This window comes from Sphaeramia orbicularis, chromosome 1, assembly GCF_902148855.1.
Source record: "Sphaeramia orbicularis chromosome 1, fSphaOr1.1, whole genome shotgun sequence".
In the NCBI taxonomy this organism is placed as follows: Eukaryota; Metazoa; Chordata; class Actinopteri; order Kurtiformes; family Apogonidae; genus Sphaeramia; species Sphaeramia orbicularis.
In genome coordinates this window covers 55889041-55904841 of record NC_043957.1, presented here as the reverse complement: position 1 = coordinate 55904841, position 15801 = coordinate 55889041, and the positions used below count along the sequence as shown (strand labels likewise).

Sequence of the window (15801 nt, the reverse complement as noted above, 5' to 3'; positions counted from 1 at the left end):
AAAGCTATTATTTGTCCTCTGGCTCTCACTCATGGTGCAGCTCTACAAAAATACAAAAACAAGCACAAGAAGACCAGTAAATACTGACATACACACATTAAGTCCATATTAACACTAACACCACAGCCCCGCTGAACCCCTGCACAGAAAAATAACACATCTTCAACAACATGCCCAATACCCACAATGCAATGCACAGATAAAAAGGTGTGGTCATGACTAAAACTGAGCGATTTAAATCTGTTCAACTTAAACTTTTTCGTACTTTCAACTATGTCTACAAATTAGTAGAATATACTGAACATTTTATAGTAATGTAATAAACTTAACCCCCCGGTATCCGGGTGTGCCTTTTAGGCACACTTTGCACTTCATTTTAAAAAACTTCATATTATTTTTCACAATTTAAATAAGGTTGGAATTCAAAAGTTGTTCATTTTTGTATTATCTTTAAAATTATTGCCACCAACTAAAATTTGCACATTGTAAACAAAAGAAAATTACAAGACTAGCATCTGTCTCCAAGTGTGCATAAAACACACAATTTCTTCCATTTGATATGTATGATTAGGGCTGACCTGGATTTACAAAAATCAAATCAAATTAGAGCAGAAAAATAAATCAATCGATAAAATGTAATAGTTTAATTTATTTATTTGTGCCTTTTTGGCACACTTGGTGACAGATGCTAGTATTTTTGAACACTTGACCTAGCACCAAAAATAATAATGCAAATCAACCGATGTTGGTGTTAATCATTGACATATGCCAGGCTGCAAAAATCAAGGAATATATGATCCACTTTTTATGTAGTATATTGAGAAAAAAAAAAAAAAAAAAGTGTTTTTTTGCATCCAAAAAATGGTTTGTTTACATTACAAACACGGCATTTAAAGGGTTAAAAAATGTAACAATTATTGTGTATTTGGTATTTTTATTTACGGCTCAAGTTGATGAAATAGAAAAAAGTGTAAAAGAATTAAAAACAAACTGTTTGAAATTTTTTTTTGACATTATTCCACAAGTGTGCGAAAAAGGCACACTTGGTGCTTAGTAAGGGCCTTGCTGGACGGAATACCAGAGGGTTAAATCATTTAAGTACATTATTACACTTTATTGTTGAAGTTTTTTGAGCTGATTTACGATAATGTTGGTGTGCTGAATCCAAAAATCACATTAATTTTGCTCAATCAGGTCAACTTTCTGAACTATGCTACATATTGGCTTTTTTAACATTTTTGCTTACATTTATGGGCATTTTCACATCATATGATACAACATTCTTTCATATTTCTTGCAATAAATGAGTTCTGAAGATTTTACTTTTGCCAATTTATGATTAATGTTTTTTTAATATTACAGGTGAATGAAATGGCTTCGACTAGAAGATCTTGCAAAAATAAGCCTGATGTATTCTGCTACATCTGCGGTGAATACACCATTGTACCTAACAGGAATCAAGTCACAAGTTTCATAAAGTGTGCTTACCAATCTTATTTTGGTATTAATTATTATATTTTGTGAGAAGATCAAATTTTTCAAAATCAAATTAGCAAAAAAACCTGACCTGATTGAGAAAAACAGATGTCATTTTTGGATTTAGTGGTGCAAAATGGTCCTAATTCAGTTGAAAAAACCTAGACAACTTGCAAAAAACATTTTTTTGTAACCCAGTGTTATTAAAGCATCATTAAAGCAACTTCCTGGCTTCCAGTGTGTGTACCAGTTCAGCAGAGATCCAACACTAGTGTGCGTGTGTGAAGTCACAGTAAAAGGATGCGCTTGCATGTGATGATGGTGAGGACCCCCCCCCCCCCCCCCATTCTCAAATGAATAAGGTCGCCCCTGTCAAAAGGGGAGAGTGAAGGAAGAGCTGCAATCCCATTGAGAGAGAGAGAGAGGAGAGAGAGAGAGAGAGAGAGAGAGAGAGAGAGGAGAGAGAGGAGAGAGAGAGAGAGAGAGAGAGAGAGAGAGAGAGAGGAGAGAGAGAGAGAGAGAGAGAGAGAGAGAGGAGAGAGAGAGAGAGAGAGAGGAGAGAGAGAGAGCGGGCTCCGCCTATACCGCCCCTCCATCCAGCTCCAGTCCGTCGGCAGCGGAGGCACCACAGCCCGGCTCAGTGATCCAGCCCCCCCCTCAACTCCAGTCGACTCCCGGCGTAAAGAGAAGAAAAAACAGACAAACATGGAGAGGGGCTCCCAGTGAATCCGGGCGGTGGAGGGGAGAGGAGGGCAGGCGGGGGGTGGGGGGGAACGACAACGAGAGACAGAGCCAGGGGAGCGGACCAACAGAAGCCCAGCCGCCGGTGCCTGCACACCATGAACCAGCCGCTCTGCTCCGGGGCCAGGCCGCTGCCGCCGCCGCTCTGCCCGCGGACCATGTCGTGAGGTGTGGCTCGGTAACGCTCCGGGGATCCTATCAGCCGAAACGACTCGCCGAGGAGGAGCAGCAGGAGGAGGAGGAGGGGGAGGCGGAGGCGGAGGAGGAGGAGGAGGAGGTGGGGTGGTGGTGGTGGTGGTGGAGAAGATGTCCGCCTCGGTGGGGCCCCAGGGCGGCCCTCGCCCACCCACCGTGCCGCCATCCATGCCGGATCTGCCGGACCTGAGCCACCTCACCGAGGAGGAGAGGAAGATCATCATGGCTGTGATGGCAAGGCAGAAGGAGGAAGAGGAGAAGGAACAAGCCATGTTAAAGTAAGAACATTTCCTTTTTTTGGTTTTCTTCTTCCACCTTGGAACTTAAAACGCATTACGCACGGCCATCCCGGTTTAGGAACACTCCCCCCGGTTACACCGAGCTGCCTGGCCGGTACTGGTCGGTGTTCCAGGAGGCTGTTGGGCTTTAGAGTGGCCAACATCACACACCCTTCCCCACATCCACAGTCTGCAGCAGCCCCACGCATGGACTGAGCAGCAGATGCACTTAGAAGCTTTTCCATCCTCACAGAGGCTGGAGGACAGCCTGTCCACCACAAGCAAACACATTCAGCCTGGCTTTTTTTTTGTTTGCTAAAAGCTAAAAAAAAAAAAAAAAGAAAAAAAAGAAAAAAAAAAGTGAGAATAACCAGATATACAGTGAGTGCCTGGGTCTGGTTGAATGCTGTTCCTATCAATCAATAAATGAAGACAAAACAGCTGTGACAGCCAACACAGATGACCCCAAACAGGGTCAAACGAGTTCCAGGTGTAGAAGGGGATGTGAGGATGTGAGGGTGGGGTGTGACAGCAGGGAGGGGGGGGGGCTGGAGATGAATCATAGCCTTTACCCATCTTCACCCACTCCATTTACATCAATGGGGGCTGCACCCCCTTCACTCATTTTTTACAAATCCAGCACCGATTACACACACATACACACACATACACACACACACACACACACACACACACACACATACACACACACACACACATACACATACACTCACACAGGATGTGGATTGCCTCCGTCATTGTCGGTTTCTGAGGTGTGTTGGTGCATGTATGTGAGTGTGACAGACACAGATGGTTTTGGGGGAATATTAGAAACAACAGTGACATTATTGTCCATAGGCTCTGAGCGACACAAACCGTTTGTAAGAACCGACAAACGGACAGACGGACGGTGCTGGAGCAGCTGCTGATCATGGTTAGAGCTGTAGAGCCGATGGGGTGTGGTTCCAAACCTTCTACCAGGCCTGAACCTGATCCTGATCCACTAACAAACAGGGATCCAACCTTTGGATGTGCTCCGATCAAAATGAGCATCCAGTGTCAGATCAAATCCAATTTAGCATCAGAAGAAGTCAGATGGTCACATGACACTCACTTCTGCTTGTACAGACTTGCAAGGGAGCATTATGGGAAATGACTGTAGGAGCAGGCATCAGGTCACTTAAAGCTCACAGTGTCTGCACAGACACACATTTAGCATCTGCAGCAAGTGTATTATCCTTAACGAAAACTAACGAAATGACCAAAACTAGAATTGTAAAAACATTTTCGTTAACTAAAATAAATACAAACTAGAATTAACCCTTTCTTGCATACTGGTCACTACAGTGGACATCTATTCTCCAGCTGTTCTCTTGTATTTTCATGGGTTTTGTTGTTTTAGTTCCATATCAGCCAACACAGTGGACACTAATGCACCATCCCATAATACACTGCAATTCATACCATTACTGTAACTTTATGTTCTTGGTAAACCTGATGTGCAGTAACATGACTGAGTGTAAACCAATTGCTAATTGTGATTAGACTGTAATTAACAGTTTTCTTTTATAGTAGTATTAGAGTATGATGAAAGGTGAGAAAACATCAGATTAGAAAAATACTTTTGTTTCATAGTTTTCACACAGTATATCACTTTCTGATAGTGCGTTTGAAATATGTTTTTTTGCTTCAAAAATTAAACACGTGGTGTCCAAATGAGTGGATATTTTTGTAACTCCATGGAAAAATAGGTTAATTAAAAAAAAAAACAATCTTTTTTTTTCATGCCTAAAGAGGAATAAAAACACTCAGGAAAAAAATCTTGACTAAGGTTCTCATAATTCATACATCAAAGGGTTAAAAGAAAAAAAAAAGATAACTAACTGAAACTGTATGGTGTGCTTACAAAACTAACGAAAACAGCTAAAAATTTATGGATAAAATTCCTGTCATTGTCGTTTTTGTCAATGTTGGATTGATATGAAATTGATTTATTTCCCTCAAGCAATTTCTGCTATTGGCCCCATATGACACTTGATGGTCTGTCACTTGGTTTAGAGTCGTCTTCTTGTCCCCACTCTACCTGGAAACATGGAGACTAAAGCAGCAGAATCCTATATGGGGTTTATGTGAATATGATGGCGAAGAGGGGAAAAGATATGAAAAAAACTAAAACTAAGCATTTCAAAAAAAACAAAACAAAACAAAACTCAAAAACTAATAGAAACTAGCAAACCTGCTGTAAAAACAAATTAAAACTAACTGAATTAGAGGGAAAAAAAAGTCCAAACTAAATAAAACTAAACTATAATGACAAATCCTTAACTATTATAACCTTGATCTGCAGTAAGATGTTACTGTGGATTACCATGTGCAACAGCTGTGTCCTTTTTGACACCTCAGGGCTTTCACAACACAAGAGAAAAAAACAATGTGAAGCACCAGAGCTGAGAACTGGTATGTGTTCATCTGCACTGCCACACCTGAACTGAAATATACTGTATGAAGAAGGCCTGGGTTCTCAGCTGGGAAAGCATAATGAAGGTATAGAGTATCCCAGGCCTGCTTCGATCCTAATGGCTGTTTTCATTTCCTGGCTGCAGCCTCGGGGAAGCTGGGTGAGAGGCGCGTCTGGCCCCTTGAGAGGAAGTGATGTATTTAATGTTCCATGAGGCACAGCTCAGGTTCAGTCAATAATGGCTTCATCATCTGGCTAATCATTGATAGGACTAGCACACCATGGATGAAGGAGGAATGGGCTTTCAGAGGAATATGCAAACAGCTTAATTGTATTGTTCTGAATTATTATGGAGATGGAGAGAGCAAACTTCCATAGGCAGCCACGATCAGTAATATGTTTGGCTTTACTTATAGTTAAAATACATGGAAATGATTTCTTTAAAAAAAATACATATTTTTCTTCTGTAACGTATCTAACAGAAAGAGAGAATTACCTACACTGTAAAAAAAAAAAAGTAAAAAAAAAAAAAAAAAAAGGTATTCTGGCAGCAGGGGTGCCGAAAAAATACTGTTAAATAACGGAAAATAACAATCTCATAAAAATACGGTAATTTTCCATAATTAAAATACTGTCTTTTGCCCTAACTTTACATGAGATTTTGCATATTTTTTTTTCTTTTTAATGTTTAATAAAGAATATTTTCATGTATTAAAACAATCAAATTACCTATAAATATATATGTAATAATTTTCAATAAGACTAAGTTGTACAATCCACTGATAAAAACTGTATTTGGACAGTTTATCAGTGCTTATACATGTTTTATATATATATATATATATATATATATATATATATATATATATATATATATATATATATATATATGTATATATATATATATATTTTTTTTTTTTTTACAGTATTAAACTTTAAATTAACAGTTTAATCTCATAAATAGAAAAGAAATATTTGTGAAATTACGATACATTTGCAAATGTATTTTAACTGTATTTTTCTGTGAAAAAAGAAAAAAAATTCCTTTAAAAAATGGGAATTTTATGGTTATTCACAATTAGAGTTTTTTAGTGTTATTTTACATTTGACATGTAAAATCACAGTCTATTTTTGTCATTTCATTGATATTTTCCTGTATCTTAAAAATACAGGAAAAATCTGTAAAATAAACAGTGAAAATTCTGTTAAATTACAGATTTTTTTTTACAGTTTAATTTCCTTCCAATACTGAAATAAACTGCAACTGTTTCCTCAAAATCCCAGAATATTTTAGGCTTTTAAAATACTCTCAACTTACTTTGTCATCTTCATTCAGTCTGAACTGTTTTTATTAGCTCATCTTGGCGACTGTTAGCTCACTAATTAAAGTTAGCTGTTTTAAATTTGGTAAATAATCTACTCTTTTTTGATAAATGTTTTTTTTTTATTCAACATACAACTTGAACATGAAACTGTTGTATCAAGTTCCTATCCAACTAACCCCCCACCCACCCATATATATATATATATATATATATATATATATATATATATATATATATATATATATATATATATATATATATGTACACACACATTATGTACACATATACACACACACGCATAGTTGTAAGTTCACATACAGAGCATATAAATAAATAAATAAATAAATAAATAGGGGGCAACAAAGCAAAAAATGAATAAATAAATAAAAAATAAATAAATAAAATAAATAAAAACGTACACAGATTTTGAAGTTACCAAGTGGCATAGAACTTTCTGGTGAAACCTCTAATGGTGTATCTCATTTTTTCTAGGTGAATATGATGCACCTCTCTGATCCATTGTCCATATGTTGGGGGGAGAGCGTCCTTCCATTTAAACAAGATAAGCCGCCTGGCCATAATGTTAGCTACTTTAACTACAAAAAAAAAAAAAAACAAAGAAAGAAAAAATATATATTAATAATCAATTATTTATATATTCTGATATATTTCATTACCTCAAAACCAGATATAACAGATGTATTCATTGTTTTAAATTCCAGAAAAATTGCGAAATATAGAAAATATTTGTGACACACATACTTCTTTCATTTTCCACATATGCACAAATGGAGTTTCTAGTAGAACTCAGCCTCCAGCCTCCAACACTCCAGCCTTAGTGCATTGTGGTTAATGTGACAATGGCAATGGCATTATCTGACAGTTTGATATATGTGTGTCATGCAAAGTGAAGAATCTCAAACAAGGAAATGCAGAAAAGTAAAAAAAAAAAAAAAAAAAAAAATTGTTGCAGATTTGGTGTGTATCAGGTTCGGGTTAATAATTCTGGATGCAGGTGAACATATAATATATACAATATTCACAATTTTGTTGTTTTTCCCCAATTAAAATGAAAGTGGCCATGTTTTTGTTACCCCTTACCTTAGTCATTTAGGATCATCTACAGAAGGAGCACATCATCAGTCACAGTCTGTCGTGTTGCACTACTAACGGGTTCACTAACAGGTGTCACTAAACATCACACACAGAACCTGTGTCATTTATTTTATTGATACATTCTAGTAACAGTTATGAGAGAAGTAAAGTGTTCAGCATCAGTCCCAAAGATAGACATGTAAATATTGGCCACAGGTTTGGTCAGACTACTTTGGAAAATGATGGCCTGCATACAGTGATGGGCTGTAGCTGATGGATCACATTACCCCTTTTCTATGGTGAGCTTTAGAAGCAGGAAGTTAAATCGCACTGATAGACTATGTTTTGTAGAGGTTTCACCTATCATGCTTTATTGTCTCTCACTCTCATCAGGTTCCCATGTCCTTGACAAATGAATCATATTTTTTTGTAGAGCAGTTTGATATGACCAGAATGCAATTTTCCAACACATGTAACAACACAGGTCATATCATATCCAGATAACAACTGATATCAAACATTTTTTTTGTAAATTCAATGAATAAATTTGTAATTTATATAAAGTTACCAAATGGTAATGTCTATGTCTTATGACACTTTCACTTATATGTCTGACAGATCCAAAGTACTAATCATGTGTTATAGAATTATTTTTTCTCTGTTTATTAATAACCTTTGTGCATATTTTAAGCTCGTGGGAAAAGCCTCTGAAAATGATAGTTTCTTGAAACAGGTGACGGCAGATAGGTGATGGCAGAACCAGTTCTTTGTGGTGAAGAGTCTTTTTATATGCACTGTAAAAAAAAAAAAAATCTGTAATTTAACAGAATTTTCACTGTTTATTTTACAGATTTTTCCTGTATTTTTAAGACACAGGAAAATATCAATGAAATGACAAAAATAGACTGTGATTTTACATGTCTAATGTGAAATAACACAAAAAACTGTAACTGTGAATAACCATAAAATTTCCATTTTTTAAAAGAATTTTTTTCTTTTTTCACAGAAAAATACAGTTAAAATACATTTGCAAATGTATCATCATTTCACAAATATTTCTTTTCTACTTATGAGATTAAACTGTTAATTTAAAGTTTAATACTGTAAAAAAAAAAAAAAATTAAAACCAGATAAAATTACTGACAATTAACTGTTAAAGAAGTATTTGTTCTGTCAGTTTAACAAGACTTGTTTGTTAATTGACAAATATCTTGTGTAATTACAGGAGGTTTCACAACAAAAATGTTGAATAAATGTATTTTTGTGAATGTATAACATGTATAAGCACTGATAAACTGTCCAAATACAGTTTTTATCAGTGGATTGTACAACTGAGTCTTATTGAAAATTATATATATATATATATATATATATATATATATATATATAATATATATATATATATATATATATATATATATATTATAGGTAATTTGATTGTTTTAATACATGTAAATATTCTTTATTAACCATTAAAAACTAAAAAAAAAAGCAAAATTTCATGTAAAGTTAGGGCAAAAAACTGTATTTTAATTATGGAAAATTACCGTATTTTTATGAGATGGTTATTTTCCGTTATTTAACAGTATTTTTTCAGCACCCCAGCTGCCGAAATATTACCGTTTTTTTTTTTTTTACAGTGTGTATTTTACTTCAGGTAACATATATGCACTTTTGTCACTTTTCTTATTTATACCATTGAAACCAAAAAAGCACCCAACCTCACCAAACATACTGTACTGAACCTCGAGATCAACTGTTGATACATTGTAGGTGGTGATGAACAACTACTACAACTAGTGTCACAGTGATACAAGTGAGCAACATTTGTGGAATGAATTACTCTTAAATATCAGATAATACAAATAAAAGCTGCTTAGTTTTGTCTTCAGCAGTGAGTTAGAGTCTGCTGTTAGAGCCTGCTGATCATGGCTGCTCCACCTGGTCGCTGCTGTCCAATCATGTTGCAGCAGAGCCTGAGACCTGAGCAGCTGCTGGTGATAAGATCGTCCTGATACGGTTTTGTATTTGTCATGAGTTTAACCTCCTGCACGGGGGAGACGTGGGTGTCCTCATGTGTTTCTCAGTCAGAACATCAGGTTCTGAGCTAATAATTAGTCTTGGTCAGGTCATGGGAAGTCAGCACCTGGGCTGAGCTGTCTCTTAATGATTCACAGCATTAATGAACACTATGTCCATGTCAAATACATTGTAGACTTCTGGGACTCCCACCATTGACATGTTAATCCAGTGCTGATCACAGCACTGGATTCTCTGACATTTAAATAAAGAAATAAACAAGTGGTGCCAGGCACAACAAACCCTGCCCATTGCATGTATTTCGACCATTATAAGTAAATGGAAAGATTTTAAAAAATCATAACAATTTTGAATTTAGACCTACCTTTCCCAAAATGTAATGACATCTATTCTGCATCACTAGCAATCTGTAAACCCAATTTGGTATGAATTGAACTAATAGTTTTGCTGCTAAAGTGTTAAACAAACAAAGAAACGAACTAGAAGCACTTGGAGAGTGCAGACCCCCGCCAAGGCAGATCCGTCTAAAACTTTTTGAGTTATCTTGCACACAGACAGACAGACAGACAGACAGACAGACAAACCAACGCTGACAAAAACATAACCACCTTAGCAGAGGTAACCAACCAAACCAAAAACAGTACCCCTTGCCTCCCCTTTGGGTGGTGGGGTAATAAAACATGTCAAAGAACAACAGGAAACATTTTGACTGCAGTCCATCCAGCCCCTGGGAGCTTTGGAGGTTTCCAAAATGTAAATAGAGAAATAATGAGTAAAATCATTGTCCCAGTTTTCAGACTGCTACAGTGTTTTCTACGGTAACGTACCACCGGAGCTGCTGACTGAGAAGCTGATGGACACAAGGCAGATTTAGTCAAAAACCCGAAGCTAATTTTATTTTTGCACCAAGACCAATCTTCCAGCATTGTTTCCAATTTTTCTTTAGCTTTTGTATTAGTTTGAGTTTTCAGTTATTATGAGGCAAGAGTTCTAGAAGTTGAAAAGTAGAATGAAAAAATGAATGACATCAAATATGATTTACAAAATCATAGTTTATTAAAAATCCTTTACTGCTTTACAAAGACATTATATTTTAAGATGACCCGTTAACATTGGAGGAAAACGATAGCAAAGTTGATTTGATTCTACCTGCATGTTGTAATTAGTGTTCGTATTTTGCATTGTAGCTCTTATTTAGTTGTCATATTTTTGGAAAATGTACTTTTTATTTTATTTTATTTTTATTTTGATTATTCGGATTCAGAATACTTTACTGATATAATACTGATCATTTCTTCCCTGCTACATTTTGTTTTACTTCCTTAAAAAAAAAGAAGTGTTCTCACCCACATGGGCGGTGTTGTGCCTCGTTCAGGCTTGGGTCCTCTACCCGAGGCCTGGGAGCCTGAGGGTTCTGCGCAGGATGTTAGAGATCTCTGATGTTGTTCCTGGTATCTGCTGGAGCCATCCACCCAGCTTGGGGGTTACTGCCCCCAGTGCCCCAGTCACTACTGGCACCACTTCATGCCCAACATTTTCTCTTGCTTCTCTTTCAACTCTTGGTATTTCTCAAGCTTCTCGTGTTCGTTCTTTCTGATGTTTCTACCACTTGGGATTGCTACATCTATCACTACCACTGTCTTCTGATATTTATGAACCACGACTGTGTCAGGCTCATTGGCCATCACCATTTTGTCCAAGAGCGAAAAAAGTAAATTTACATAATGAAAAGGTTTACATCTACAAACTATCCTTTCAAAAGATGTGAATAACATGAACAAATTGAAAAAATAAAGGTCATTTTAACAGTATTCTGCCTCAGTTCATCATTTATACATGTACATTATAACTTACAGATCACAGTGGATCTACAAATGCACAAAACATTTAATAACAGGTGGAATGTTAAAATTGTACTTACTTCTCTTAAGACATTTCAGGTTGGTCATATTTGTTCAGGTTATTCACATTTTATTGCAAAAATTATGCTTTTAGTGTAAATACATGAAAATATTTCCATTTACAAAGAGAAAAATTTGGAGTTGTCATTATTTCTAGGTTATTATGATAGTATTTTATTGATCCTGCCCACTTGAAATTGAATTGGTCTGAATGTGGAACCTGAACTTATAGGATTGCTAATATCTTCAGTGTAATTTTTGCATTTCACAAATTCATCCTAAGGGCTGGACTGGACCCTTTGGCGGGCTGGATTTGGACCCCAGGCCACATGTTTGACACCTGTGCCTTAGTGTATGTGGGGGATTGATTGCAAGAGACTGAACAACATTCACATTTACGCTATTACTGTTTGTACTGTAATTTGTTGACAGAGCATGTCATTGCAATACAGAAAGGAAAAGACCGCACTGCATAGCACAAAGAAAAGGACAAAAAAATCAAAAGTAGAAATGTGAACATAGGACAATCTCCTTAAGGAAAACTGTCCATGCAGCGCTGTGGGAATCACAGTGCAGTCTTCCTACACCTCCTGACGTTCCTGTCTGTTGGCCCACAAATTCTCATCCACATCACAACAAATATCTTGTCTTGCGATGCAGCATGGGAAGAATCTTTTAGAGTGTCTTATCCAGCGTCTGATACAAATCACAATACTAGGATCACGATACGATATATCACGATATATCATGATACTGTTAAAAAGGCCATTTTTTGTTTGTTTCTTTTTTAAAATGAGTATTTCCTGGAAGAACTGAATTACATCAGAAATCTGCACAAATAATAAACACATTTTTATTTGATAAGAACAGGATCTAATGCTATATCACAAAATTTTCCTGTGTTAAAACTTAAATTATGTTTTACAGACATTACAGTTTAAGATCCTGCTCAAATGTTCATATTCTTTTAGTTCAGAACTAACATCAGAACATTATTTTTGTGCAACCCCAACAAAGGACCAAACATCTGCCTCTCAGACAGTAAAAAGTGCTTTTAGGATGCTTCAAATAATCATTATTTAATAAAACATTGTAAAATAATAATAAATAAATTATAAACAATAAAGAAAAATAAAAAACAAAAGTGAACCATATCTGGATTTGAATAAATACCTAAAAATATCGATATAGTACTTTTTAGTATTGACACAGTATTGTGAAATGAAATATTGCAATATATTGCAGAACTTAGGGCTGCTCGATTATAGAAAAAAAAGAAAATCACGATTATTTTAGCAATAATTGAAATCACGATTATTAAAAACGATTATTTGTTAACCTTAAAGTTGTTTATTTTTTTCTTGCAAAGCAATGTAAAATATACTCTTTAAACATAAATAAAGCTTTTAACCACTAAAGCAAAGTATGTTCACTTTTGTATGAAACAAAAAAATCTTTGAATGCAAATAAGTGTACTGTAAATTCAAGTATGTTTCCTTTTGTAAATAAATAGTGCACTGTAATTAAACTGCTATAGACTTGCCATAGAACTGTAGCAATAAAAAAAAAAAAAAAAACTCACGTAAAGTGCAAATTATAAATTCAAGTATGTTCAATGTAGTATGAAACATAGTAAATTCAGTGGCGTGCCGTGAGGTTTCAGTTCAGGCCTTCTGTATACATCAGCCATCTGGAATACATACGTTAGGGCTATACGGGTTAGGGTTAGGTTAATACGGGAGTTGCAGCGTAAAGAGATTCGGAAACTGAAGATTGCATTGCGGACGAAGTTGTTTTTATGCGTTTTAGTTTTTCATAAGATTATGATAACGGTGGCGGTGGTTAAACTTTAGATGGTTAAAAAGGTTTGTTGTGTTAGCGGTCGGTGCGGACACAACTACGAAACACTTTTTGCACGTGATGTGTTTTTGCTCTTCGTCTTCTTCATCAAACCCAAAGTGATTCCATACAATTGAATTTGACTTGCCTTTTTTGTTTACCAAGCACTTCTGCTGTGATTCTCCTGCCATTTGTCCAGACCGCTAGGTACAACTTTCCTCTTGGGGTGGACCTGCCGGCTAGCTGGCAGCAGTAGCTTAGAGGGGGGCGGGGCAGAGCAGCTCATGGTAGCTTGCGTGCGCGTGAATTAAAACAACTCAAAATTAATAATCGTTTTTTCTCGATTACATAAGTTTTGTAATCGTTGCGTGTAATAATCGAAATCGTAATTGAATTTCGATTAATTGCACAGCCCTAGCAGAACTGATATTTTCTAACACCCCTAATTGTACTACACTATTTATTTTTCTCTGCCAGTTTCAGGTTTAGTTGTCATTCATTATAATTAGCTTGGTTTACGATGCTGTCACAAAGATAGCCTATCTACACTGGTTTTAATATTGTTATTGTTGATGTTCATATTTTTCTGAACTTCAGCACAGTAACACTGAAACTGGCAGAGTTTGTTCATTGTCACCAGATGGAGAGGACAAGAATTCAGAACCTGGGGCACAGAAGGAGGGAGAGGAGGGAGGATTTAGAGGTTTAAGGATTAGAGTGATGGAAAGAGAAAGAAAAGGGGGGGGACAGAAAGAATGGCAAGTGCTTCTGTTAGGGGTCCTGCCCACACACACACGCACACACACACACACACACACACACACACACACACACACACACACACACACACACACACACACACACACACACACGTAGACTGCTAATCTCTCTTTACCAGCACTTCCCAAGGCTGGAGGCTCCAGGGTGCATCTAGAGGGCAGTGAAGGCATCGTCTGATACGGCTGCTCTACTGTCCACCAACAGGTCATTTTTTTTTTAGGTGTAGGACAAGGTGAAGCAGATTGTCATTCTTAAAAAACTTGTATTCTGTTTTAATGAGGGACATAAAGACATTTTTTTTCTCTATTTATTCATTAGTTTATTTCTACAAAAGGAGGAGGCCACCATGTTTCTAGAAACTTCCTCATCTTATTTTATCCTGTTTTGTAGCATTAAGTTGCATCACCTTATCATCACCTATAGTGTCTAAGTATGAATGAGAAGCCACTTTTACACAGAGGTCCTGGAAAAAAGGTGAGATGGTGATCCCACATTTTTGCCACCACTGACCAATTTCCACAGACAAACCAAAGGACTAACAGAGGTGAGACAGACTGGACTTTTACACAGCGGACCTGTGTTCCGGAATCAAAGAGGCGCAGCATATAGTGCAGGGGTCAACCTGCGGCTCCGGAGCTTCATGCGTCTCTTCTTCCTCCTTGTAGTGGCTCCTCCCTTTACTGCCGTCAAACCAGCCGCCATTCTCCTCTGCATGGTCAAACCAGCCGCTAGCGTTTTTCTAGTGTGCTACTCATTCAACAGTTACGATAGATGAGCTGCATGGAGCGAATGTGCCTTCCGGACAACAAAAGTAAGGGCTCGTTTATGCTCTACGTTAAAGACGCAGAGGGACGGAGGGTTCTGTCCGTCCTTTGTTTATTACTCACATAATTCTGTCCGTTTTCCGGGAGCTTGCGGATGTGAACGCAGACGGAGAATATGGAGCAGAACAACTGGGAACTGTGGAGGTAGTGTTGAGGTTTGAAGAGAATCATTTCCATAAATAGCGATACTTTTCATAGAGCGACTGTATGAGTATGAGTACTGTGTACTTTTGGGGTAATCCTACAACAGATTCCCTTCCAAGTCTACAAAAGCGTGTTTTTTCATCTGAAATAGGCTTTAAGACCAAATTCAATGATGAATAAAATTATGATTTCCAATAAGTACCTTGTGAATTTGGTATTTTTGGTATTAGTACTTCATATAGTATTAGCACAAATACTATGAACTACTTTTACTGTGTACTTTTGGAGTAATCATACTCAAAAATCCCTTCCAAGCTCCAAAAGTGTTTGATTTTTTCATCTGAAATAGGCTTTAAGACTAAATTCAATGAGGAATAAAAATATTTTTTCCAATAAGTACCTCGTGAATTTGGTATTTTTGGTATTAGTACTTCATATACTATTAGCACAAATACTATAAACTACTTTTACTGTGTACTTTTGGAGTAATCATACTCCAGAATCCATTCCACACTGTACTTCTGTTTGTTGTATTCAGTGGTTGTAACAGATAAAATGTAAAAAAAAAAAAAAAAGATTAAAACTTTTAAAAGTTTATAAGCTCTGTTATTTTTTGTGGCTCCAGACTATTTTTTTGGGCGGAAGGGGGGGCAAAATGGCTGTGACTGATAATAAAGGTTGCAGAGCCCTGGTATTGTGTGACGT

At 36.6% G+C, this 15801-nt stretch overlaps 1 protein-coding gene across 5 annotated transcripts in view; it reads left to right on the top strand.

Moving 5' to 3' along the window:
* Window positions 1-2510: 2510 nt before the first annotated feature.
* Window positions 2511-15801, top strand: part of rims1b (regulating synaptic membrane exocytosis 1b) — a 231152-nt gene continuing 217861 nt past the window's right edge. For 4 of the 5 annotated variants that reach the window (XM_030142654.1, XM_030142619.1, XM_030142636.1 and 1 more), the window contains exon 1: window positions 2511-2690. In XM_030142654.1, the coding sequence (XP_029998514.1) occupies window positions 2524-2690 (167 nt within the window). In that variant the 5' untranslated portion in view covers window positions 2511-2523. The remainder of the gene's footprint in view (window positions 2691-15801) is intronic. The other variant, XM_030142647.1, reaches the window with a different exon arrangement.